This window comes from Colobus angolensis, unplaced genomic scaffold (assembly GCF_000951035.1).
Source record: "Colobus angolensis palliatus isolate OR3802 unplaced genomic scaffold, Cang.pa_1.0 Scaffold31, whole genome shotgun sequence".
Lineage (NCBI taxonomy): Eukaryota > Metazoa > Chordata > Mammalia > Primates > Cercopithecidae > Colobus > Colobus angolensis.
In genome coordinates, this window is record NW_012116377.1 from 6,509,712 (window position 1) to 6,535,521 (window position 25,810).

A 25,810-nucleotide genomic window follows, 5' to 3' on the forward strand; every position below is an offset into this window, starting at 1 on the left:
TGCAGGCCCCAGCCTGGTGGCGCATTCCCGGCTGGGGACGCGGCCCAGGGAGGAAAGTCCCGCGGCAGAGGCGTGGTGAGACGCGAACTGCGGCTGAGCCTGGGGCGGCGGGTCTGGAGGGTGCGAGGTGTGGGGCTGCAGAGTCCAGGGTGACGAGCCGGAGCTGCCCAGGCAATACCCCCAGTCTGCATGGCAAGGCTGAGGGGCAGACACCCAGCACTCAGTGACTGTACTCACAACCGCCACCCGCAGGCGGGAGGCATCCGGGAGGGCCTCTCGGTGGAGGGCAACCAGGCCAAGGGGAAGCCGGCAGCGGGAGCATCAATAACAGAGCAAAAGGGCCAGGAAAACCCGGCTGGAGACTGGGCCTCCATCTGTAGCCTGAGGGGTGCGGTTTTTGCTGTGTGAATCACGTCACCCCTACAGAAGAGGAACCCTCTACAGTTCACATGGTTAGGAGGGAAAGGGAAGGGACTCATACTGGGCCCAGGTGTCCCTCCCAGTCTCACCCTGCTCCTCCCTCCTCAGGAGCAGCCACAACCCTCATTTTTGTGTTCATGTTTAACTGCTTTTCTTTGGGTGTGACCTCTTATATTTGCATCCCAGAATGGGATGCTGTTTGGTTGGCTTGTTTTGGGTATTATGGAAACGGGGTCACTCAGCCTGTGCTGTTTTCTCCGTCTGCTCTGTGTGGTGAGGGGCACAGGGCAGCTGCTCGCAGGCATCGTCCTCGCAGTCTGTTTTGTGGTATTCTGTCGCGTTGGGCGCCTGCTCACCCATTCTCCTGCTGATGGACATGGAATTGTCACCTACCTGGAGCCATGATGAGCAAAGCTGTGATGAGCATCCTGTGCGTGCCTCTCAGTGGGCACCTTTAGATTCAGGGATGGTCTGCAGGGTCATGGGGTGGGATATATCTAGCTTTAGGAGATACAGCAAAACCGTCTTCCCAAGTGAAAGTCCCAGTTTACACTCCCAGCAGCTCAGCAGGAATGTGGAAGGGTCTGGCTGTGCCACATCCTCACCAATACTTGGCACTCTTTAGTTTTGCAAATCTAGTGGCATGAACTGGTTTTTCACTAGGTGGTTTTGCTTGTCTGCTTTTTTTGTTTTTTCCTTTAGAGACAGACAGGGTCTCGCTCTGTCACCCAAGCTGGGGTGTTGTGGTGCAATCAGAGCTCACTGTAACCTCAAGCTCCTAGGCTCAAACCATCCTCCCGCCTCAGCCTCCTGAGTAGCTGCGACTACAGATGGGCACTACCATGTCTGGCTAATTTTTTTTCAACATAGAGACAAGGTCTCTATGTTGCCCAAGCTGGTCTCAAACTCCTGGGTTCCAGTGATCCTCCCACCACAGCCTCTCAAAGTGTTGCGATTAAAGGCATGAGACACAGCACCCAGGCTCGCTGAGTCTCACCCTGTCACCCGGACTGGAGTGCAGTGGCTCGATCTCAGCTCACTGCAACCTCCACCTCCTGGGTTCAAGTGATCCTCCCACCTCAGCTTCCCGAGTAGCTGGGATTACAGGCATGTGCCACCATGCCCAGCTAATTTTTGTTTTGCCATGTTGGCAAGGCTGGTCTCAAACTCAAACTCAAGTGATCTGCCCGCCTCGGCCTCCCAAAGTGCTGGGATTACAGGCATGAGCCACCATGCCCAGCCTCATTGCGGTTTTAACTTACATGTTCCTGAATGAGGCAGAACATCTTTCTCAAAAGTTATATATATTATTTTATTTCCCAAGCACTAATACAGCGCTGGCTCTGCTACCTTCTACAGATGGGTGGGCTGAGGCTGGAGACTTGCCCAAGTTTCCCAGTGGGTAGAAGACCGGGCTGGGAGGCTAACCCCAGGAGTCTGGCTCCTCCAGTCTGTGGTCCTGACCCAGCCGCTGGGCTGCACTTCCCCTCCCTTCCCTGGCAAACAAGACCGGAGAGGTTTCTTTCCTCATGGACTGCCGAGACACACGTGTGGGCACAGATCCAGCCTCATGGCTAGTGAAGGCAGAGCAAGTCCTGACTGCTCTCTGAGCCTCAGTTTCCTCATCTGTGAAACGGATGTGAGAGCTTGCAGAGCTGTAGTGAGGGACACAGTGAGTGTGGGCGCCATGGCTGACTTCAGGGAATGTTCATCAGCTCTTGTGTGTGCCACCTGTCACCAGCACCAGGGGCTATCCCTGCTGTCTGCCTGTTCCTGCCCTTTTGCCACAAGGAAGACACTCCTCAAGGAGCTTCCTGCTCTGTGCTCAGGGTCCCCCAGGAGAGCCTAGGCCTCTCCTCTGAGGTCCAGCCCCGTGTCTCTAGCTGCGTCTGGGGAAGTTCCAGGGCCACGGAACTCTGGGTGGCCAGAACCAAGCTCCTTGTTAACCAGGTACCTCCCCTCTTTTTCCCCGTCTCTGTGAAATGCGCCACATCCCCAAGGTTGCCCTACTGGGAACCTCCATGCTCCCCATGCCCCCTGCATCCCTCAGCCCGGTAGATTCTTCCCAAAAACATATTCCAGAATTTTCCACTTCCCTCTGTCCCCATTCTGGGCTCCTCAGGAAGGAGCACCTCCTCTCTGCTCTGCCTGCTCTACTTGGTAACGCCTTTCTGTCCACTAGCCACACAGCAGCAGCAAGAGCCATCACAGTGAGAATCTGTTCGTGTGACCCTGTCATTACACCCTGGAATCCCTTCTCCCATCATGAGCAACCGTGGATTCCAGGTGGCCTAGGTCTCAGCGCCACACAGAAAATTCTAAGGCTTTTAGGAGACCAGAGAGCAGATTCGCTTCCTGTCCCTGGGCTAGGGGAAGATTTCATAAACAATATGCTAAAAAAAATAAATAAATAAAGGAAAATATGAGTCAATTTGACTATGTTAAAATTAGTTACTTTTGCTCATTAAAAGTTACAAATAATGAAAATAATGAGACAAGTCAGGATCTAGAAAGAGATGGCTTATAACACATCTAATTGTCAAAGGATGTGTATCCTGAATATATAAAGAACTCCCTAGAGTCAACAAGGAAAAGGCTGTGCCCCCACAGGAAGGTGGGGAGAAGACTCCACAGGTGGTTTGTGGGAGACAGAGGCGAGTGCCTCTTGCTAGGGATGGGCTGCGTGAGGCAGGCTCTAGAGCCCCTGCAGGTCCCGTCTGGCCCCAGCAGCAGCTGCCCTCTGTTTAGCTCTGAGCTCCTGGTGTGACCTCACTGGGTCCTGACACTGCCCTCTGAGGAGGGACTGCAGCACCCCAAATGCAGATGGAGAAGTTGGAGGTGAGCAACCCTGGAGGAGCTGAGATTGGAGCTGGGGTCTGTGGTTTTGGGGCTCCTGACCCCACATCAAATAGAGGGGAAGTGACTCAGCAGGCTGCTGGGCTCTTCCCTCTGGGTTTCCCCTGTTGGTTTAGCTTCTGTTTGCCTTCAGCAGCTCAGCGGGCTGGGGAGTCTGTAGAGTAGTGCAGGAGATTCTTAGGAACATGGTTCCATTTCAGTGAGGTCTGGAGAGGAGCCTCTTTTGGCACCTTCCCCTGCTCCTGCCCCAGGGGCAGCTCTGGGGACTGTTCTGCATTTGTATGAGTCAGAGCTTTCTGCTAAAGTACACTCAGGACCTCCTTCCCCTTGAGGCAATCCCACTGTTGCTGGGTGAGGAGGAGATGGGGAGGATCCAGGCACCCCCAGCTCTGGGGGATGGCCCTCAGATCCCTGGCCACTGAGTTCAAAGCTGGTTGTGGGCGACATCTGGATTCCTGCTTGGGCCCACTTTGGAACCTGGCACCACCACTGCCAAATACTCCTAACCCATCCTTGTCTCACTTCCCCTGCTTCTGTCACCTCCTACCTGGAGGACATGGGGACCCTCAGTTGCCAGCTCAGTCCTCTCAACTCTGCTTTCCACACTGTGGTCCACAGGGATCTGATAGAGAGCTGGGGGGATCCCTCTGCTCTGACCCTCTAGTGGCGTCTTTTAACACATGAAATGCCTCCACACATGTGCACACATACGCACACATATTCAAACATACAAACACATACACTCATGCAAGCACCATACACATGAAAGCAGACACATTCAAGCACACACTTGCACACACATGTGCGAGCACACACAAGTGCCCTCACACATGCAAGTACACATGCACATGCAGGCACACACATGCATATACTCTTAAACATGCAAACACACATGCACACACATGCACATCCACTCACACATGCAAGCACACACACATGCTAGCACACACATGCAAGCAGACACACAAGCACAGTCACACATGCAAGCACATACGCACACACATTCACACATGCAAGCACACATACTCCAACATGCAGGCACGCACACATACACTCATATGCAGGCACGCACATGCACATCCACTCACACATGCAAGAACACACACACTTGGACCTGCTTCCCACCTCTCTTCTTCCCGTGCACACATGCCAGCCTCCCTGTCCCTTGGCACACTGGTTCATCCTCCCCCTTTGTCTGTGGCACTTCTACCCATTCTCCCACTTGGGAGACCCTGAGTGGCCCTCCTCCCTCTGACTTCCCATGTCACCATTTTATTGTCACTGCTCCCTCCCTTGTCCTCCCTGCTCATGGGGTCGGGGCCTTGTGCACTTTGTTGTCACCCTGCTTGTGGCCTGGCATGGAACAGATGTCCCCTGTGCCAGGTCATGAGTGTGGAGCGCTGTGGTCATCTCAGCTCATCCCCACATGCCCTTGTGGGGTCAAACTGTGAGCCTAGGCCCACAGGGAGCCGCTGACAGTAGGTGTGCAGGCAAGATGCAGTCACTGTTGCATTCCAGGAAGCCCACTCTGGCCACTGGGTGGAGAGGACATTGGGAGGTAGCATGGATGTGGGGAGACTGCTGACTATTGCAGAGGCCTGAAAAGAGGCGATGCCTAAGGTTGGTGCTCACGGACTCATCCCCCAACTCCGAGGTTTCTTTTTCTGGTCCTCCTCCCCATGCAAGAGGAGAAGGGCTCAGCCCAGCTGCAGGCATGCCAAAGAGAAGGCTCACCCAGCACCATTCTCTGCCCACCCCTGCTGCTGGTTCCAAGTGACAGAAACCGGACTGGACTTAGGCTCCAAGAGGCATCTATTGGACTCAAGTGAGCAGCAGCTCAGACCTACAGGATCTTGGGCACGGCAGGGTTCTGCTGGCCGCTGGCTTGGTTCACGCCCACGCAGCCCTTCTGCACCTGGTGGCCTTGGCAGCTCCAAGCTTTTCTTTCCTCATAGGTCTAGGAAAGTTCCCAGAATGAAGCTTCGGTGAACTAGACTGGATCGCGTGGCCCCCTTGAACCCGTCACTGTGACCTGATAGTTGGCTGGGATCAGGGACCTCTCCAGAGTGAGTAGGTGGAATTGGGAAAGTGGTTCCCCAAAGAAAATCCAGGTGCAGTTATCAAACAAGTAGGCCTGGATGCAGGACAGGTCAAACCCACCAGGAGCCACTGCAGCCCCAATGTGCACCTGGACAGCCAGCACAGCCCATCACTGTCCACCCTCCCCCACATCCAGCTGGGACCAACTGCTCAGCATGCACCAGGCAGGAATCCATGTTTTTACCCGCTGAGCTCCTCTATGAGGTGGGCAGACTGCTGTCCCCTATCTACACATATGGACACAGCAGCAAGTCAGGGGCTGACCTGACCAAGGCCACAGCCAGGTGGTGGCGGGGCCCAGGTTCCAGAGCAAGCGGTGTGGCTCCCCTGTGGGCACTGCAACCCATGCTCAGCCATGTGGCCCAGCGGGTAGTGTGGAGATGCCTGCACTCAGGACCCTCTGGGGCCAACAGGCCACCCTACAGCCACGTCTCCCTGGTACCCAGTGCTCTCTGCACACTGTACTGTTGCTCCAAAGACACCTCCACACCAGACCTTTCCCCATGCCGTGCTCCTGGCCAAGAGGGTCCCAACCTGGCCCTTTCCTTGCTCTTTATTTTTATTTTATTTTATTTTTTCTTTTGTAGAGATGGGGGGGGGTCTCCCTATCTTGGCCAGGCTGGTCTCGAACACTTGGACTCAAGTGATCCTCCTGCCTCAGCCTCCCAAAGTGCTGGGATTAAGGCGTAAGCCACTGTGCCCTGCCACCATTCATTTTTCAAGGCCCAAGCTCCTTCTTCCCTCCTCCAGGAAGCCTCTCTGCAGTCCCCACCCCACCTCAGGAGCCCTCCTTGGCTTCCTTTCCCTTTGACCACTCTGGGCTCCGGTCTGTCACCACCCCACTCCCAGCCTGGAGACAAAATCAGGTCAACATCAATACTTTATTGCACAAAAGACAGAGTAGCAGAGTCCCTCCCCCTGTCCCCTACCTGCCCACACACATGCAAACAATCACTGGAGCACTGGGGGGACTTGGCACCGCCTCCTCCTGGGCTGCAAACTCAGATGACTTCAGCGGCCAAGTGGTTGATGGAGGTAAATAGTGAGACAGGCTGAATGCCGGAGCAGGCGAGGGCTGCAGCAGCAGTGAGCAGTGGAATGCATGCACATGTTATTGGGAGAGTGTGGAGTGAACAAGACCTTTCAGTGTGAAGATCCCAGCCAGCAGGCCTCCAGTTTGCAGTCCCTGGTTCAGTCCAGCTCCTACCACTCCCAGAATGCTGCTTGTCACCCTGGGGGGTCACAGTCAGGTCACCAAAGATGTTCCCAAGTATGGGAGCCCTCTCCAGGACCACAGCCTCTGGAAAAGCCATCCCTGGCATCCTCTTTATAAGGCCTAGCAGCCCTTGCCCCTCACTGCCCTGCCAAGAAGCAGGGTAGCAAGAGATCAGCCTCCTGCTTCCCTGGAGATGAGGGAAGCAGCCCACGTTTTCTCATTGTGCTGAAAACACCTGGGCTAAAGTGGGGAAGCTGGGTTTCCCTCCCCCTTTCCTGATGTAATGGGACAGCACCCCTCTTTGTCTACCATATGGGGTCAGGAGAGGCCAGCTGTGAAACAGAAGATTGAAATGTAATCCAGGGTCTCAACATACAATACCCCAAACTTTCAAGATCCAATAAAAAAATCACCTGTCATAGCAAGAACCAGAGAAATGTCAATTGTACCAGAAAATACAATCGGCATACACCAATACTGGTATATGTTGAACAGGAAGGAATATCAGGACTACCTGATGAGGCTTTTAAAGCAGCCATCATAAAGGTGCTTTGATGAGCAATTATGAACATGCTTGAAACAAATGAAAATAAAGAATGTCTCAGCAAGGAAACAGAAGTTATAAAGAGAACCAAATGGACATTTGAGAATTTTTTAAAAACATACAGTAATCAGAATAAAAACTTAATGGATAACTCCAAAGTGGAACAGAGGGTCAAAGGAAAGTTGTAGTGAACCTGGAGATAGAGCAATAGAAACCACCAACTCTGAAACAGAGAGAAAATAGACTAGGGGTGGGAGAAAAGAGTTCTCTGAGAGATAACAAAAGATCTAACATTCATGTCATCTAATTGCCAGGAGGAGAAGAGAAAGAAGACAAAGCTGAAAAAATGAAGAAGTAATCTCCTAAACTTGGCAAAAGACATAAATGTAAGAATTCAAGAAGCTGAATGAACTCCAAACATTATAAATCCAAAGGAATCCCCACCAAGACATATCACAGTCAGACTTCCAAAAACTAAACAACAATGACAAACCCCAATTTTGAAAGCCGCCACCTTCCAAACAACATAGATTTCTCATCAGAAAGCATGGAGACAAGAAATAAGTGGAGCATTTTTAAGTGCCGTAAGAAAAGAGCTGTCAACCATAAATTCTATACCCAGTGAAACTATCCCTCAGGAATGAGGGGGAATCAAGACCTACTCAGGTGAAGGAAAAAGTTTGTTGCCAGCAAACCTGCTGTGAAAGGAGGGCCAAAGGAATTTCTTCTCATGGAAAGAAAGTGATAATGGAGAATCTTGAGACATCAGGAGGAAAGCACAATGGAAAGAACAAAACTATGGGTAGATAAAACAGACCCCTTCTCTGAAGGTTTCTAAGTTACATTTGATGGTTGAAGCAAAAATTATAGCATTGTTGAATGTCTCAATGTATGTAGAAAAAATATTTAAGATAATTATATTATAAATGGAAGAGGAAAAGGGACACAAAGACAGGTAAGCTTTCTACATGTCACTTGAAATGGTAAAATGTTGATGGCAGTAGACCGTGATAAGTACATATGTATAATGCAATATGGCAGCCACTAGAAATCTATACAAAGATAATACACTAAAAGCACTGTACATAAACCAAAATAGATGCTTAAATATGTCTAAGTAACACACGGCAAGGCAGAAAAAAGAAAATAGAGAAACACCACCATCAACAAACACAGGAACAAACAAAGCAACAAATAAAACAGCAGACTGAAGCTACATCAGTAATTACAGAAAACGTAAATGGCATAATCCCATTTATATAACATTTTTGAAATAACAAAATCATACAGATTGAGAGGAGATTGGTGACTGCCAGGGGCTGGGGTGGTGGGGGTGAATGTCACTGTGAAGGGGAGTACCAGGGGGTCTCCGTGGAGAGGGAACAGTTCTGTATCCTGGTTACACGGACAGGAACATGGATCTCCATGTGTGATAAAGTGACACAGGGCTTGACACTCTTGTCACACCAGTGCCAATGTCCCTTTTCTGATGTGTGGTGGTTATGTAGAATGTGACCATTGGGGGAACTTGGGTGAAGGGTACACAGGCTTCTCTCTCTACTCTTTCCAACTTCCTGTAAATCTGTAATTGTTACAGATTATCATTATTTCAACATAAAAAGTTAAAAAAATACCTTTGCTGTTGCTCTTACACCAGCACCAACTCCACTGCTGGCATTTCCTCTTGGGCAGAACCAGCGCCCTGTGCACCCCTACAGACCTCACGGGCCAGCAGGCCTCTGGGGGCCATACCCAGCAGAGGCCATCACGGCAATCCTGGGCCAGGCTGCCTGGCCCCAGCTCCCAGAGCCATCTCCTCCTTCTCCAGGCCTCAGAGCTCATATCGCCTCTTCAGAGGAGCTCCCGATTCCCTGATGGAAAATGCACCCCAGTCCCATTCAACCAACTGATAGTCTCTGGTCCATTCAGCTGCTTATTATCCAGCCCCACAAACAGCAGCTTGGCAAGCCGGGGAGCCCATCTTCTCAGGGGCACAGAGCCTAGTGCCAGGCAAAGCATCCATCAGGGGCTGTGGGGGTGCAGTCGCTATCAGTTGCGGCATCACAAGTCACCCTAAAATGTAGTGGCTTCGGCCAATAGCTGCCTTTCTCTCTCATGGTCTCTGCGGGGAATTCAGAGAGGACAGTGGGAAAGGCTGGTCTCTGTCCCAGTGTCTGAGGACTCAGTTGGGACTTGCACAGGCTGCAGCTCCTCACCTGTCTGGCAAGACTTCCCCGGGGCAGGGCTCTTTGGCAGCTCTGTCTAGCTCTGTGGGGCCATTCCACAGCCTCTGCAGCATGATGGCTTCAGGGCAGCCGGCCTTCTTATGTGTCCATGCACAGCTCCCACCCAGGGGGGCAGGGAGAGGGAGGGCAGAGGAGAAGTGGGGGTTTGGAGCTCAGAAGCCTACAGGGCACCACCGCTGGGCTATGCTACATCAGACAGATTGGTGACAAGCCCCATGGCTCTCCAGGGAACAGAGCACAGCCCCCACCTCTGGCAGGGGTGTCAGGCCCACTGTGCATTGCAAAGCCCTGCAGGATGGGTGTGCAGGGGAGGCAGTCTTTGGAAAACACAATCTGCCACCTGGCCAGCAACAGGCTGGCCTCCAGGGGCCTGAGCTGCTAGCCTTGGATTCCAGCCCCAGCTACGGAGAGCCCGCTGGGAGCCTCCTACTCACCCTCAGCCCCACGCATGCCTCTTTGCAGCAGCCTGCGCTATTGACGGGTCGGTGCATGGGTGGGAGTGGAGATGGAAAGGGAGGGCGGGAGTTTGGGGACCTTTTCTAACCACTATACCATCCTCTGCCTCAGCCCTATGGGGCAACCCTGGCCCAGTGGGGAATGCCACCATGGCAGCTGGGAGCTCCTCTCAAAGAGCACAGGGTTTGAAGGCAGCAACATGAAGTCTCCTCCCGACACCATCCGTCAGTGCCTTTTCGGGACCACACCACAAATCACGTGGCCCTGGAGTCTCTGTGAGGACCAGAGCAAAGACATTTGAAGGGCCAGCCCTGTGCCAGGTTCCCCAAGGCATCTTGACCACCGGGTGGGTGGGGAGGGGCCGTGACTGCCCCCTTTACACGGATGAGGAAACCAAGGCATGAAGAAGTGACAGGCCCCAGGGACACACTCGGCAACTGCTCTGGACAGTCGGAGCCACAGAGGCCCCTGGAGGAAGCAGAGAGGCGCCCTCCCTCTGCCAACCTCTCTTCCTATCCTACCCCCACGCTCCATCACGGGGGTGCTTTGTGCTTTCCCTGATTCACCACAAGCTTTGCACATGATGCTTGTTCTGCTCCTCTGTTCTGGAGAGAGAGGGAACAATGTATTTCCCCTGAGGTCACCCTGCTGACCTTCCTTCAGCCCCGGCGCAGGTTCCTCCTCTTCTGGGAAGCCTGCCCTGAAGCACCCGCCCACCCAGCCTCTGTCGGGAGCAGCTGCAGCTCACCACGGGGTATCACCCCCGGTCCTCGGCCTGCGTTAGAAGCAGAGGTGTCCCCAGGCCCTGGTGTTGCCAGCATGGTCTGCATTCCACAGAAAACATGCAGACAGAACCAGCCCAGCTCTCCTGTGCCCTCAGAAGCCCAGGCCAACTGAGCCGCCTGCCCTTCCTGGGCACCTGGTGTGCCAGGTACCAGCCCCAGGGATGCAGGCCCACTGAGAAGGGGGCAGCAGAGCAGCAAAGGGAGGGGCTGAACCTGAACACACAGCACCCAGCTCCAAGCCCCATGGCCTGGAGACCCCATCCAGATGGCAGAGCTTTTTGGGCTCAAGCAACAAACACCAAAATGACATTTAAAATATTTAACAGCCAAAGCTAGGCGCAGTGGCGTGCAACTGCAGTCCCAGCTACTCAGGAGGCGGAGGTGGGAGGATCACTTGAATCCAGGAGGTTGACTCCAGCCTGGGCAACACAGTGTGACTCCATCTTTAAAAACTAAAAAATACGTGTATGTTTAACAGCCAATCAGAGTAGACACCAGACATAAACCATGAGCAGGACAGCACTAGAAGCAGCTGGCTGAAACCCAGCTTTGTTTCATCCCGAGGGACATTCATCAATGTGCTTCCCTGTCTGGCTTCCAGCAGGACTGAATCCAGGGGCTCCCATAATGTCACCAGGCATCTATTTCTTGGTATCATCTTCCTCTGTGTGCATTCCCAGGTGTGGTGTCCCTATCTGACCCTTTGCTGCAGCCACTAGGAGGAAAATATAAGAGATTTTCCCCAACCTGGAACAGATGCTAGCAGTCTCCCCTGACTTACAGCTGCACTCACCTCTCAACTTCACACTATAAGGTGGCGATGGTGTGGGGACAACTGCTCTGATATCACAGCCACCACCGCCCCAAGTACCCTTTACCCTTCAAGTTGTCTGTCTAGCCTTTTTTTTTAAAGATGTTTTAATTATTAAAATATATGCTCATTGTAAAAAAAAAATCCAAGAAGTGCATAAAAGGATACAATGAAGTCGGCCTCCCTCCAGCACCTGCCCCCAGCTCACCAGCGCAAAAACTGATATGGGTGTCTCCTGTGTCCATGAAGAGATGTATACACTGTGTCCAACATGCAGACACAGAGGGACATCCTGCCTCTCTGCAAAACAGATAAAAACTAAGAGCTGCTTTTAGATAGATCTCTCTCTCCTCCCTTCTTTCCTTCCTTTTTCCTTTCCCTTCTCCCTCCCTCCTTATTTCCTTTACATACAATGAAGTCCCCAATCCTTAGGCACACAGGTCAATGAATGCATCTTTACACTTCTACACAAATACATGTGTTATTTCCACAAAACAAAGGTTCTTCTGACCCCACCCCTGCCCCCCAGAGAACCCCTATCAGACTCCTTCACCATAGGTTAGTTTTGCCTGTCTTTGAACTTCATATAAACAGACCCATCCAGTACCATGGCAGGTCCCCCATGAGTCACATCTCTATAATCCCCCCCTTAAGCGTGTGACTGGCTTCTAAGCAATAGATTAGGCAAATGTGAAGGCACGTCCCTCTCATGATTATCTTATACATGCAGGAGATCCCTTTGCTGGCAATGGAGGGTCTGTGAGCAAGTCTCCAGGCAGAGGATGGCTGGTGGCCTCTAGCTGAGCTGATAGCAAAAAGACAGCCCATCAGTCCTCCGGCAAGATAATGAATTCTGCCAATATCCAGGTGAACTTGAATGAGGAGCCTGAGCTGCAGAGAGGAACCCAGGCTGGCCACATCTGGAGGGCAGTCTTGGACCCCGCTGCACTACACCAGAGCTCCGACCCACGGGAAGTGGGGGACAGACATGCATTGCTGCAAGCGACTGTTTGTGGTTATTAGTTAGGAGGCAGTAGATAGCTAATACAACCGTGAATTCTTTTGTATCCACCTCTGTCTATCCCCATGAGATGTCTGAGAGATCCATCCATGTTGCTACAGGGAGCTCGAGTGTGTTCTTTTTCGTGATGCTGTAGTATTTCATCGTATGAATAAACTACAACTTAACCATTCTACTTTCCATGAGCACTTGGGTTATTTTAACCTTGTGGCTGTGATGAGTAAGGCTCTATGAACATTCTTGTGCGTACTATTTAGAGGACATACATATTCATTCTCTTGGGTATTAACTCAGGAGTAAGATTGCTGCATCGCAGTGTAGGCGGATGTTTAACTTTATAAGGAACTGCCAAGCCATTTTCCGAAGCAACTGTCATCCTTTCATACTCCTCACAGCAGCAGTGAGCCCACGGGGGTTGCTCCTTCTCACTGACGTTGGGTATTGCCTGTCCTTTCACCTCAGCCATTGCTTGGATGTGGAAGCACTTCTTGGTGGTTTCAGTTTGCATTTCCCTGGTTAGTCGTGATGATGTGGAACAGTTTTTTTTCATATGCTTACTGGTCTCCCTGGAGGATTTTCTAATATTACTTTCTTAGTGGTAGGGTTTTTTTTGTTGTTGCTGTTTTTTATCTGACCTTTAACCCCGAAATGGAAGTTCAGGGAAAGAGAAATTCTCCTTGTAAGGTGAGCTTTGCTGGAGCCTCTCATGGAGACACAGGGGGTGCCTCACCTCATCTTGGCCTGGCGAGCCCCTCAGCAGAGGACCTTGCTAAGCTACACCAGAGCTCGGACCCATGGAAAGCTGAGAACAGAACGATGCGGACAGAAGGAGCTGGGCTGGGAGGAGAAAGTCCAGGTCCCAGTAACTGGTTAAGCCTCTAGATGCAGCTGGCCTGAAGCTCCCTCCTGGACTTCTGAAGCCTACACATTCATTGCGGTAGTCAGTTTCAGCGAGGGTTCTGTCACTTGTGCAGGAGGGGGTGACCGACACTGAGCCTCTGTCCAGCATGCTGACATTGGAGGATCCCCAAGCTCTGCAGCATGGGAAAGAGCAGAGGGGAGCTCTGCCTCCCAGGTGCTCCCCCACCCCTCCTGCTGCTGGTCTGCACCCCACTTCATTACTGAGTGTGTTTTGAGGCTGAATAACCATGTAATTGGCTTGTCCATTTCATAGTCAAACTTCGGCAAATACGTTTTTTATAATTAGTTGATGTTTATTTAGCGGGAATAACCAGCCCATTAAATTTAATGAGGCAGGATATCACATATGAGGGGGAAGTGTTTTTCCTTATGGAGAACCCGGTTTGGGCGGTGCTGGTCCCAGGGCCAGGGCAATGAGGTGGCTCGCCTATGTGTGGGTGTCTCTCCTGGGAGAGGAGAGGAGGAGTGCAGGGAGCCACAGCCCCTGTCCCATCCCGCTTCGGGCTGTCCCATCCCCTCTGCTTTTTCTGCATTGTGTACCACCCTATAGAACCTGTTTTTGATCTGGTCTGTCTCCCCCATGGATCTCTAAGCTCAGAGGACAGGGCTTTTCCCTCTGTGTTGCTCATGCTCCATCTTCAGTAGATGAACACAAAGGGTGAATCAACAACGGAGATCCCTCCGCGGCTGCCACTCCTGTGGCTTTAGGGGCCTCCCTCTGGCACACAGTGGCCTCCTGCCTTGTCCCTCCCCCCTCCCCCCCGCAGGGTTTATCCCCTTGCCTCTCTCTGCTTGGCAGGCAGGGACAGCACCTTACTCAAGGAGATCCAGGCTCGGCCTGGGGGCTGAACTGCTGGGCCCAGGTAGCACCCAATGAAGACTCCAGATGTGTTGGAAGAGTGGACCCCTGCCTGGCCATGACCGGACAGGCCCAGACTGTGGAAAACCGTGTCCAATATCTACATTCAGGAGGCTTCTAGCCTGGGGGTAATAAGCAAAATTCAGATTAACTTAGAAAAACAGAAAATACAGTCAATTATAAAACAAAACCCAAAACATCCATAATCCTATCCCCAGAGAAAAGCACGATAACATTTTAATGTGTAACACTCTTGACCTTTTTCTCTGGGCATCTATATATTTTTACATATGCATAGGTAAGATTTTTTTCATCTAAAGAATGGGTTTGTACAGTGCATGCTACTTCTTTAAAGGGAGTGGAGAGAGTGCCATGTGAATACACTCAGTATCCCTATTCTTAGAGGCTTTAGAGTTTTCTTATGGAGGTACCACATTTTATTTCATCCCCTATTGTTGGGCATTTTGTATGCATGTTGTTTCCAATATTTTGACACTATTATAAACACTAGTGGCACACACTTGTAGTCCCAGCTTCTTGGGAGGATGAGACAAGAGGATTGCTTAAGCGCAGGGGGTCAAGGCTGCAGCGAGCTAGGATCAAGCCACTGCACTCCAGCCTGGATGACAGAGTGAGATACTGGCTCTAAACAACAAAAGAACTCCCACCCCCTGAAAAAAGCATGAACAAAGCAGCCCCTTCACCTGGCTAGCACCAGCTCAGCCCTCTAACCTCACATGACCGGGGCCAGGGGTTCCCAATTCCCGGGCTGTGGACCAGTACCAGTCCCTGACCTGTTAGGAACAGGGGCGGTGGGCGGTGAGCATTCCCTGAGCTCCGCCTCCTGTCAGATCAGAGGCAGCATTAGATTCTCATAGGAGTGCAAACTCTATTGTAAACTGCACATGCGAGGGATCTAGGTTGCATACTCCTTATGAGAATCTAGCTCATGCCCAGTAACCCGAGGGAAAAGTTTCATACTGAAACCATTCCCCACCGCCTCAACCCCATCCATGCGAAGTTTGTCTTCTACAAAATTGGTCCCTTGTGCCAAAAAGGCTGGGGACCACTGACCTAGGCCAAGCTCCAAGGCCCTGAGCTTGGGGGCCTCACCACAATTGATGGCAAATGCCACCTTTCCTGCTAGACCCTAAGCCCATGAGGAAATAGACTGGTATCACTACTGATTGGAGGGCACCTAAGATGGAAAGGGGAGAGCAATGTTAGTTCCCTGTGTCCCCTGAGCAGCCGACTCAGAGACGAACCCGCAGGTCAGTTCTCAGGAAGGTACCAGGGTCCACACCCACATGATAAGGGAGGGGGCAGTGGGCAGAGGGTGGGCTGGGCTAGCTCCCAAGTTGGGACCCCCTTCCAAGTCACTCCCAGTGAAGACACCCTTTGCAACCCACCCCATCACCAGGCAAAGGATGAAGCTCCTGGCCCCTAGGGTGTGATTGTTGGTAAAGTGGCTCTCAGCAGCCAAGGCCTCCCTGGAGGGCAGACTTGCCCTATGTTCCCAACTCCAGGAGCGTTCAGCTCCCTTAGGGGATGGTGCCTATGCTTGTCCCCACTTTACAGATGAGAAAACAGACTTAGATGTTCAGGAGTGGATGATGGCTTGGATGCTCCGGCTCCAGGGCGGGTGCGTCAGGGCTATGTGTGAACAAAGGGAGGAGGCAGTGAGCAGACATCAGGACGAGCGCCCAGAACACAGGACCTGCACACATGCTTCCTTCCTTAGGATTGGTTCTTAGAGTTAGAATTGCTGTGCAAATGGTGTAGACATTGCCAAATCTCCAATGATGATTCCGGACTGGGCTACTATTTTTTCCATTCTGCCAGTTTTGGCTTCCTATATTTTGAAGCTCTTTGTTAGGTGTACCCATGTTTTATTTTGGGGTTCTAAGTCTTCCTGTGAGCTGTCCCTTCTGTTATTTAAAATGCCCCCTTTTGTTGCCTATAATGCTTCCTGTCTCAGTCTGCTCAGTCTGATACTAATACAACCATTTCAGCTTTCTTACAGTTTGCAGGACTTTTTCTATTCCTTTCTTGTCAACTTGTGCTCTCATAATTAAGGTGATGTCTCTTGTAAATAGCAAACAGAGGGATGTTGTGGGGTTTGTTTTGCTTGTTTTTGTGAGTTTGCACACTCTGAAAGGCTTCTGATGCATTTCACCCAATGAGTCTTCCCAGGGGGTCTCAGTGATTCACCTCCCGTGGCAGCACCACTGTGACCACTCTGCACCTTCCTGGGTGCTCCCACTCCCCTCCCAGTCACCTGACTCTGGGCATCCGTGGCCACATCTGCACCTGCGGGGGTGGCAGTACCATGGGTGGGTGAGGTGGCAGCGAGAGGCTGAGGCAGGACCAGTTTCTCCCACCTCACCTGGACTGTTGTTCCAGGCCTCACAGCCACCTTGCTGGTGATGCCTGGCTTAGATCCCGACCTGGGGTCACGGGACTTCTCCAGGCCAGTAATGATGTGGGAAGGAACAAACAGCCATTTCTGCCAGCGGCCACCTTTCCCATCTGGAGAGGCAAAGGGAATGGACTGGCTCCTCAGCTGGGTCCCTGGAGCTGAGCAGAGCAAGACTCTGGGTGTCAGAGCCCCGCCTGGCACACAGGTAGGGCCCTGACTCCAACAGCAGGCACAGTTTGGTACTGGGCACAGGACTCTAGAGCCAGGTGGCTCCAAGCCTAGCCCTGGCTCTTAGACTGCGTGATCTTGGGCAAATCACTCACACTCTGTCCACAGTTTCCCCACTTATAAAATGAGGATAACAGCAGTATCTACTTCACAAGGTCATGTGAAACCTTAACCAAGTAAGTATTTATAAAGGGCTCAGCAAAGTACCTGGCACATGGTAAAGGTCTGATAAATGCTCAGTTTGATTATCGGCACTATTCTCTGTAGGCTGTCTTGTTGACACAAGGAATAAAGGTGCACAGGTACATGCACACACCTGCCATTCCAGCTACATCTCACATGCCCACCTGAGCATAGGCACACATACCACTCAGTACAGCCCACACGGTTCCACTAAGGCACCTTCCTGGGCCTTTTCCTCAGACCCACTCCTCTACCACAGGGGGTGGCCGGCAGCAGCTCCCAGCTGCCTCGGCTCCAGCTTTCCGCCATGGAAGGCACTAACTACGGCTAAGGGCAGAATGAAGCCAGGGAATTTCCACCTCCTCTGTCTTGGGCAACCCTCTCACAGCTGCTGTGACTCCTCAGAGGCCCCAGCTTCCCTATGCAGGGCCCCTGTGGTGCCAGCTTCCATTGGGTGATCCTGCCTCTTCCCTCTGTCTCTGCAGCCCCAGGTGGCAGGAGGTCCTATGGCTGCTGATCTGAGTTCTCTCTCACACTATCCCATCTGGGTTTTTAGTTCCTCCATCTCCTTTGTGACCAATCCCTTGCATTCAGCTCTCCCTGCTCAAAAGCGAGGGTGCTATTTTCCTGGTCAGACCCTGAATGATACAACCAATGTCATCACCAAGAATGCCCCTGCAACCGGTGGGATGAGTATGAATACTCCCGCCTAACGGTCACTCAGCCGGGGCACGAGCCTGCAGCATCTGCCTCCAGGTGCACACCCTGCTGGACACAGCCCTCACCTGTGAATTTCTCTCTCAGACCTGACCTCCTACCACACACAGCCACACGGAGGTACTGAGGTATAGGTACACGAGAGCACACAAACATTCACACTCCCACGCAGTGTTACAGATGACCCTGGGGACACACACACAGTCTCCAGCAGGGGAGGGGCAAAGATCTGGCTCTGAGGAAGTGGAGGAATGGCTGATATCCAGGCTGGGAAGAGCCCGTGAGCATCCGTAGGTGCTGAGCATGACTGGCTGCCTGTGCGTAAACTCAAGTACACAGGCACAGACATGAACACACACAGATGGACAGGTACACACACACCTATGCACATGCTTGCACATGTGTGCTGGCGCACCATGCACTCACATGTGTGCACACACATACACACGCAGGATGGACATGTGCACACAGACCCATACACACACACTTGCATACTTGGACACACAGTTCACACCAGTGCACACACATTTGCACAATCATCCTGCGTGGTGGACACCGAGACCCAAGGAGAGGAATGCACGATGTCATGTGCACAGTCAGGAGCTCGTTCCCTCATCCCAATCCAAAGCCCCCAGAAAACAATGAGGGAGAGAGAAGCTGATAGAAATGATTGAACATGCCCTGGTCCTTCAGGGGTGCTGGAGTTGGGGAGTAGAGCCCCATCCACTGGAGCTCTCCCAGGCCTTGTCTCTACCCCCTCAGGTGAAGACTGTAGGGACTCACTCAGAAGAGCCTCCAGCCTCTACCTAAAGGTATGTAGGTATGCATGGGGGTACAGAGGGGTGGAAGTCGGAGCTGGGCCCCTAAGGATGGACAGGAGCTCACCAGGTGAAGTGTGCGTGGGTGCCTCACTTCCAACTGGTCTGGTTGAAGAAATCCCAGAATGCTACCCCCACCTCCCTATCAGCGCCTCAGACTTTGCCACTAGCATGTCTGTCTGCTCCTCTCCAGTTACAAAGTCCATTCCTGAGTCTTGCCCTGTGGTCTCTATGGCAGAGTCTGCAGCTGGGCCTGGGATAGTTTCTGAAGCTGCCCTGAGGGGAGAGTCAGTGTAAGCCAGTGTTCCCCTCCCCACCTCAACTTGGCTCAAAGGAAAGGGAAGCTGGGCGCTGACAGGAGAACATTTGCTTCCCAGAACAATGCTCTCTCACAGAGAAGTCCTGTTGCAAATGACAAAAACCCAGTTCAAACAAAAAGAGAAACTTGCTAGCTCATGTTAACTTCAGGTCTGGCTGGATCCAGGTGCTCAATGACCTTGCACAGTCTCTCCATCCCTTGGCTGTGTGCCTCTGCTGGCTCTGCTCTCTAGAACCCTCTCCCTGTGCGGAGGTGAAGGTGGTGGGAAGAGGGGAACAGGAGTCGCTGATAGAGTTGGGGAGAGTGGTTCTTCAGAAAACTTGAAAAGCTATTTCTAAAAGAAGATGGGTGGATGCGGAGTGGGCCACTGGTGTTCCCTATAAATCCTAGACACTACTTTAGTTGTTCTGTAATGAGGAAACTGAGGGTCAGGCCTAAGGGAATTGCTGGCCTTTCTTGGCAGCCAACAGGAGGCAGAGTCAGGATTTAAACTGAGGCCCCCAGGCCTGCAGAGCCTGTGGATTTTCCTGTGTGCACCGGGCTCCCTTCCTGCCTGAACCCACTACAGGAGGTGCCAAGACCCAGGACTCCAGGCAGACGCCAACAGGCCTGGAGACGCTGAAGAAGCTGGTAATGGTCCTTACATCTCATCATCATGAGGACAGGTGCCCTGTCCTCATCTGAGACTAGTCCTGGTCCCCAAACGACTCCCTACCTGCCTGTACCAGGGACCAGGGGTGGCCAAGGGGAGCCCACGTCAGGCTGATCTTGAGAAGCCGGCGGGCTGTGCACACTGTGTTGCCTTTGGGTTGGAGGCCTGTGTCTGGGCTGGGTAGGCACCCAGGAGGAGGGCTCTAAGGACTCACACAGGGCTTAACCCTTGAGTAATGTGGAAGGAGACCAGAAGCTCCTGCACAGAGCCTGAAGGAGGAAGAGGCTAGAATCTCAGGCAGGGGCCATGAGCCAGACATGGAGGTGGAAAGTGGACAGACTGGTCAGGGTCAGACATGAGTCTTATTTTTAGGACCAAGTGGAAGTTTATGAAAATCCAGCAAGATCTGGGGACAGATGTGTGGATTTGGGTGTGTGGGAGGCCCAGGGCTAAGGACACTATGGGGAGGAGGGAGAGGGGTAAGCAGACCCAGCCAGCCAGGGGCCAGAGGCAGTGGGGGACCTCAAGGAAGGGCCCTGGATTCTGCATGAGCCCCTGGAGAGCCTTACCGGACCCTGCCCCGTACCTCCCACACCTGTGGCCTTGCTCCCCAGCTCTGCTCTTTGGCCTTCAAACCTCTGTCAGCTCCTGGTCTGAGTCAATCATGCAGTGATGTGTGGGCAACAGTACCATCTCATGAGGCTGCTCTGCCAGCCTCTGTCCCTGGATGCCTGTTTGCACAGGCCCTGGGAGAGGGCTGTTGCTGCTACCCTCCACTGCCACTGCCAACCTCATTCTGGCCCCATTCCCAAGCAGGAGGTAGCTTAGTGGGGCTCAGAGGCCAAAGAGGTCTTTTCACTCCTCTCAGGCCAACTGCAATCTGACCAGACTGGCTACCAGGGAATGAAGGAACAAGGAGTTGCAGGCAGAGGATCAGGAAGTGCTTGCCCCTGGAAGCTGGCTCTCTGGCTGTGTGGGAGCCTGAAACTGGAGCCCAAACTAGCCTAGAGGAGGAGGGGCCATTTGGAAGAAACCATGGGGCCGCTGGTCGCTGGACATGGGAGGCCACCTGGGGTCACAGGTCTGTTGGTTGACATGAGTGGGCCTGGGCCGTAGGCTCCACCCAGCAGAATCAGGAGCCACATAAAATGGGCGTTGTTTTAAGCTATGACGTCTGGGGGTGGTTTGTTACCCAGACAGAGCGAGCTAGTACAGGCTCAGGCAACACCCAGCCCACAGGTGTCTGTGTACATGGGAGTCCGTTTCCCACCCCAAGATGTGTCTCTAACCCCCAAAAATGACACCTGGAGAAGAGGATGAACAGCTGAAAGTTATTCCTGTGAGATCTGAAGTTGGACAAAGCCTTGGAAGCCAAACACTTCTGAGGGAGTCAGAACAGCATGGTGGACAGGCCTGACCTGTGACCCCTCACCCCTCCTCTTAGTAGGCCCCTCCCCAAAGGGCTCAGGCCAGGGTGCCCAGTGCCCCATCCCTCCTCGCTGCATCACACTGCATGGAGTCTCCTTGTGTGTTTCCACAGGCTGACCCAGGACTCCTAGAGAGGGAGTCTCCCAAAGCTGTCTGCCTGGCTGCTAGTATGCTACCCGCCCAGCCAAAAGGACACGCCCAAGCCCCAACTCACCCCTTGAGCTCTGAGTCTGAAAATCTGAGAAGGGAAGTTTGTGCTGCCAAGTCTGAGTCAAGGCTGCGGGCTTTCAGCTCCAGATGGCATGGGGACTCCCCAAGGGCTCTATCAGGAAACCCAAGGTCACCAGCAGAGCAGTTAGAGAATCTCAGGCTCCACCCCAAAAATCTTCCTGCTGGCATGGTACAGGCTGAGTGTGGTCAGGGCACCTTGGGTGGGGGACATGGCCAAAGGTCAAGGACTGGAAGGCCAGTGTTTGGACACCAACCAGGCAGAGCATGTCCCAAACCCACTTTGTCATCTGCCCTCCTCAGTCCCTGCATTCCTTATTTTAAAATCCCCAACACGCAAGTCAGCGACTTCAAAGTCACCTGGCCTCTTCTGTCCTCAGTCGGTTTCAGTCTTGCCAATCAGCCCCACTAACCCGCCTTGGGCTTGAGCTGTGCGGGGCCCTACACACTGGTGATGCTCCCTGGCATTGAGTCCTGTCTCCCTGGCACCACCTGACAGCTGGAGCAACGTCACTCAGAGACAGTGCCAGCTCAGCCTGCCGCACCCCAGTCCTGCCGCCTCTGCAGCCACGCTGCTTGAATGCCTTGCCTGCCTTTGCTCTCCTCCACCCCCCGCTGCCCTCACACCTGGGATCCACTCTGCTGGGTCTCCGGCCTGCCCTGCCCTTGTCTGGGCAGCTTCCGCCCTGGGCGCAGGCAGCACTCGCTGCAGGAAGCTGGCCTGCTCTCCCTCTGTGCCATCCCTAGAAAGGCCTGCTCCCCTTCCTTCTCATCCCTGCTTCCGCACAGCCTGCTGTTGCTGCTGCAATGTAATTAGGGGTTCCCAGGCCATCTCCCCTGCCAGTCCAGGGACTCCCCGAGGGGAGCAGCCCATCTTCCTCAGCTCCACTTCGCTGGTGTCCAGCAGAAGGCTGGACGCAGAGTAGGCAGCAGTGACTGTTTGCCAGTGAGTCAACGACTGAAAACAAAGGCATCTGCTTTATTTGTTTTCAGACAGTAGCGCATACTTTGTTTCCTAAACACATGGCAGCCCCAGGCTCAGGGGCATATGCAGGGGCCCAGCAGGAAACGGCAGGGCACAGTGGCTGTGGCCTAGGGCTCTGTGGACTGTGGTCCCATGATTGGTCCCTTCTTCAGGGCTCCAAGTCACTGCCAGGGCAGGAACGACGTCTGCTCCTCAGCCCTACAAAGAGAACAGGTCAGAGTTGAGTCAGGGCCCACTCCGCCCATGCCCAGCAACTCTGTGCAGACTGCCCTGTGACAGCAAGCACTTCCCAGGGAGCAGCTGTGAGTTGGTCTCCCTCCTCACCTGGAGACCCATCAGTGAATCTCTTTACCTCTGTACCCCGGAGCCCAGCACAGTCCCCAGCAGCAGGGGACAGGCCCTCACTCCATGTGACAGTGACACCAGCACACGCTCCCCTCTCCTCTACTCTCCCAGGGCTGGCTCAGAAGACAGGTCCCCTGCCCCCATCCCCTCAACCTGCTGCAGTGTTTCTGACAAGCACCTTGGGTATAGAAGAGTCTCACCCATCTCTGCTCTGCCTCGTCAAGGCCTCCCCTCTGTTCTCTGACTTTTCGCAGCTCAGCGGGAGCCTGCTGGGATGCTGGGGTCCGCACAGTCAGGGTCCTGTTGTGGAAAGCCTGAGGTCCCTGTCCTCATCTGAGATGCCCAGCACATTCATACACAGGCAGGCGCCAGGCTCTGGGCCTAGGCATCACCTACCTGCCCTAGGAGCCCCAGGGCAGATGCTAGATCCTGGAGAGAGAAGCAGTGCTGCCCCACGCCAAGGCCCTTGACCATGTGGGCCTCTGTCCCCTGCCACTTGGCCCCTTGCAGAAGCAAATCTCTCTTAGGGACCCTTCACCCCTCCGCTCTCTGGCTCTGCCAGCAGCCTTCTGAGGTGGAGGCTGGCAAAGGGTGGTGAGAGTTTCTCCAGCACTTGCCATATCTCATACACAGGGCACCAACCAAGTGTCTGGGTGCTGGGGCTCCGAGGGAGTCAGGTTGAATATGCTGAACCCAAATGCACACACACTGCCAAGGCAGCACAGCACCTCTGGCACTGCCATCACTCAGTCTCCAGTTTCTTTGCTAGTCATGTGAGGGGTAGGGGCCGGGAAGGAGGGAGACAGGCCTGGCAATGTCCCAGAGCCTCTCTCAGGGTTTAATGTGATCTGTGTTCCTTGGTAATCACATTTTTGCTTAAGTGCAAGGAATATATATTGGTGAGGTGTGTTTGTTAAAGAAATACTCTTGGGGGTGGTGGGTAGGGGCTGAAAACTACCACAGAGGTGAGGCTGGATGGAGAGAGGATGGAGTCGAGGGCTGGTCACTGAGGGGTGGGCCCTGCCAGGAAGCCAAGAGGCTGCAGCAGATCCCTGGGTAAAGAGTCAGGTGTACGATGAACAGAGACTTGGAGCTGCCCTTGATTGGGTGTGGGGAGGATCTGGAGGCTTCATCTTGCTGGTGAGCAGGGAGTTAAGTGTCTGGTCGGTGCGAAGGGCCCCGGTCTGGCCCAGCCTACCCAGCGCCCCAGCGCCTCCTGCCCACGTGGAAGCAGAGTGAGCAGCCTTCTACACTCTGAGATGGAGGAGGAGGCTGCCTGTCCTACTCAGGGCTTCCCTCTCTCAGAAGGCTGACAGAGGCCTTGCATCCACTTGTCCTGTGTGGAGCTACCTCTGGGCTGTGCTCTGGCCATGAAGGGACAGTCAGTGCTGGTCGGGGCTGTGACCAGCCCAGGGTGGAACAATCAGCCTTGGCAGATGGGTGTGAGCAGGGCATGACCCGAGGAAGCTCTCACAGGCCCGGGGCTGCAGGATCCCCCTCAGTTCAGTGGGAGAGATTTCCCCTTGGACATAGCTGGAGAGCACAGAGCATCTGGCCTTAGCCTTTTCCACCCCAAGTACTTAAAGCAGCCTGTCTCCTACTCAGGCCAAAGAGGCTTTTCTGTGGGAAAGGAGACCTCATTCTATTGCTTCTCCCATACATTTTCACAAACAGACTGCACTCCTCAGGGAGCCCAAACTAGGTGTCCTGAGAGTGAATGATGCTCCCCAAGGTGGGAGCTGTCCTGTTGGGGTGGGGCAAGGGTGAGGTGTGGCTGGGAACAGCCTGACTGCACCAGAGAACCCTACGGGACCTGGGAAGGGGGAGGACTTATCTAGGATAGACAGCAGCAGTTGGGGGTGGGGGAGGAAGACAGTAGGAGCTGGCTGGGAGCACATCGCAGGCATCCAGGACAACCGAGGCCCACTGGAGTGGGAGGTGACCAGAGAGCACAAGAGGCCTGGGACCACTCACCAGGAAGGCCAAGTCAGCACACCCCTCTAGACCAGCTCAGGGGGGGTGGCTGCGAGCAGCTTCTGATGGCCGTACCCGCTCCCATTCCTCTTACAGACGGCCTGTCCTTGCTGGGACCCCCAGGCTGCACTCGGGCCTCTGCCACCCTCCCACCCCTAAGTGCCAAAAGCTAAGAAGTCCCTGGCACCCACAAGGGGCCTGGCCCTTCAAGGTGGGGCCTGACTTTACCCAGCCTGCTCCCACCCAGCCTAATAGGGCAAACACCACAGGGATCATCTCCCCAGCGCCAGATGTCCAAGGCACTCCTGGAAGCAGCCAGGAGAGTGTGCAGGTGACTGAGGAAAGCAAAGACCCAAGAATCCCTCCCTTTGCAAATGCAGATACCTCCAGGTGGAGCATCTGACTCTAACAGGAAAAGGTAGGCAGAGATCTCCAATGCTAGACAGAGGCACCTCCCCTACCTCCCAAGGCCCCTGGAAACCTGGGAGGCAGGCAAGGCCTTACCTTGTGGGCGGCACTCACGCAGCGTTGGTATGCCTTGACCAGGTCTGAGCACAGCAGCACCTCATGCGGGCGATCTCGGTAGCAGTGGAGGATCTGGGCCTGCAGCCCTGAGCAGACGGGCTCCACCCTGCGGGGCCTGCAGAAGACATGAGCAGGCAGGCCTGGGGCTCAGGTGCCAGCAGGCAGGGGAGAGAAACAACTCACATTCACTCTACCTACCTGCCAGGCGCTAGGCTAAGCCCCTGACACCCACCAGCGTCCTTTTAAGCCTCAGAGAGAAGCACTGTGCTTTCCCATTCTAGAAATGAGAGGACGGTCGCAGGGGTCAAGCCCTGTGGTCAGTGGCTTAGGCTCACAGTATAGCAGACACTGATATGTGCTGTGGTCTGGGGCTCCACACCGGGCTCCTTCACTGGGGCCGGAGCACCTCCAGGAGGCAGGAAAGCCCAGCGAGCTGACCCCCACTGGAGGGCCCCCATGAGGATGGTGCAGCTCACCTCCAGGACAGCCTGCCCCGCTGTGCCCAGGATAGCCATCCCTCTATGCCTGGGACAGCCCGCCCCACTGTGCGCAGCATAGCTGTCAGCTGCTTTCCTGTGCCTGTGGTTTACCCATGACTATAACCATGTGACTTACTTTTCTCCTGATTTAAAACTAATATGTGTGCAACAAGGAAAATGAACTCTACAGAAATGTCTGAAGAAATGAAAAATGTTCTTTTTACTTCTTAGAAGTAACCATGATAATACTTTGGTGGGTAATTTACTATTCTTTT

General features: G+C 53.5%; 1 protein-coding gene across 1 annotated transcript in view; it reads right to left on the reverse strand.

Moving 5' to 3' along the window:
• Positions 1 to 22,183: 22,183 nt before the first annotated feature.
• The window catches only part of CHCHD6 (coiled-coil-helix-coiled-coil-helix domain containing 6), a 253,556-nt gene continuing 249,929 nt past the window's right edge, over positions 22,184 to 25,810 (reverse strand). The window contains exons 7-8 of the mRNA XM_011950742.1: positions 25,036 to 25,171; positions 22,184 to 22,410 (exon numbers count right to left, since the gene is read on the reverse strand). Of these exons, the coding sequence (XP_011806132.1) occupies positions 22,405 to 22,410; positions 25,036 to 25,171 (142 nt within the window). The 3' untranslated portion in view covers positions 22,184 to 22,404. The remainder of the gene's footprint in view (positions 22,411 to 25,035; positions 25,172 to 25,810) is intronic.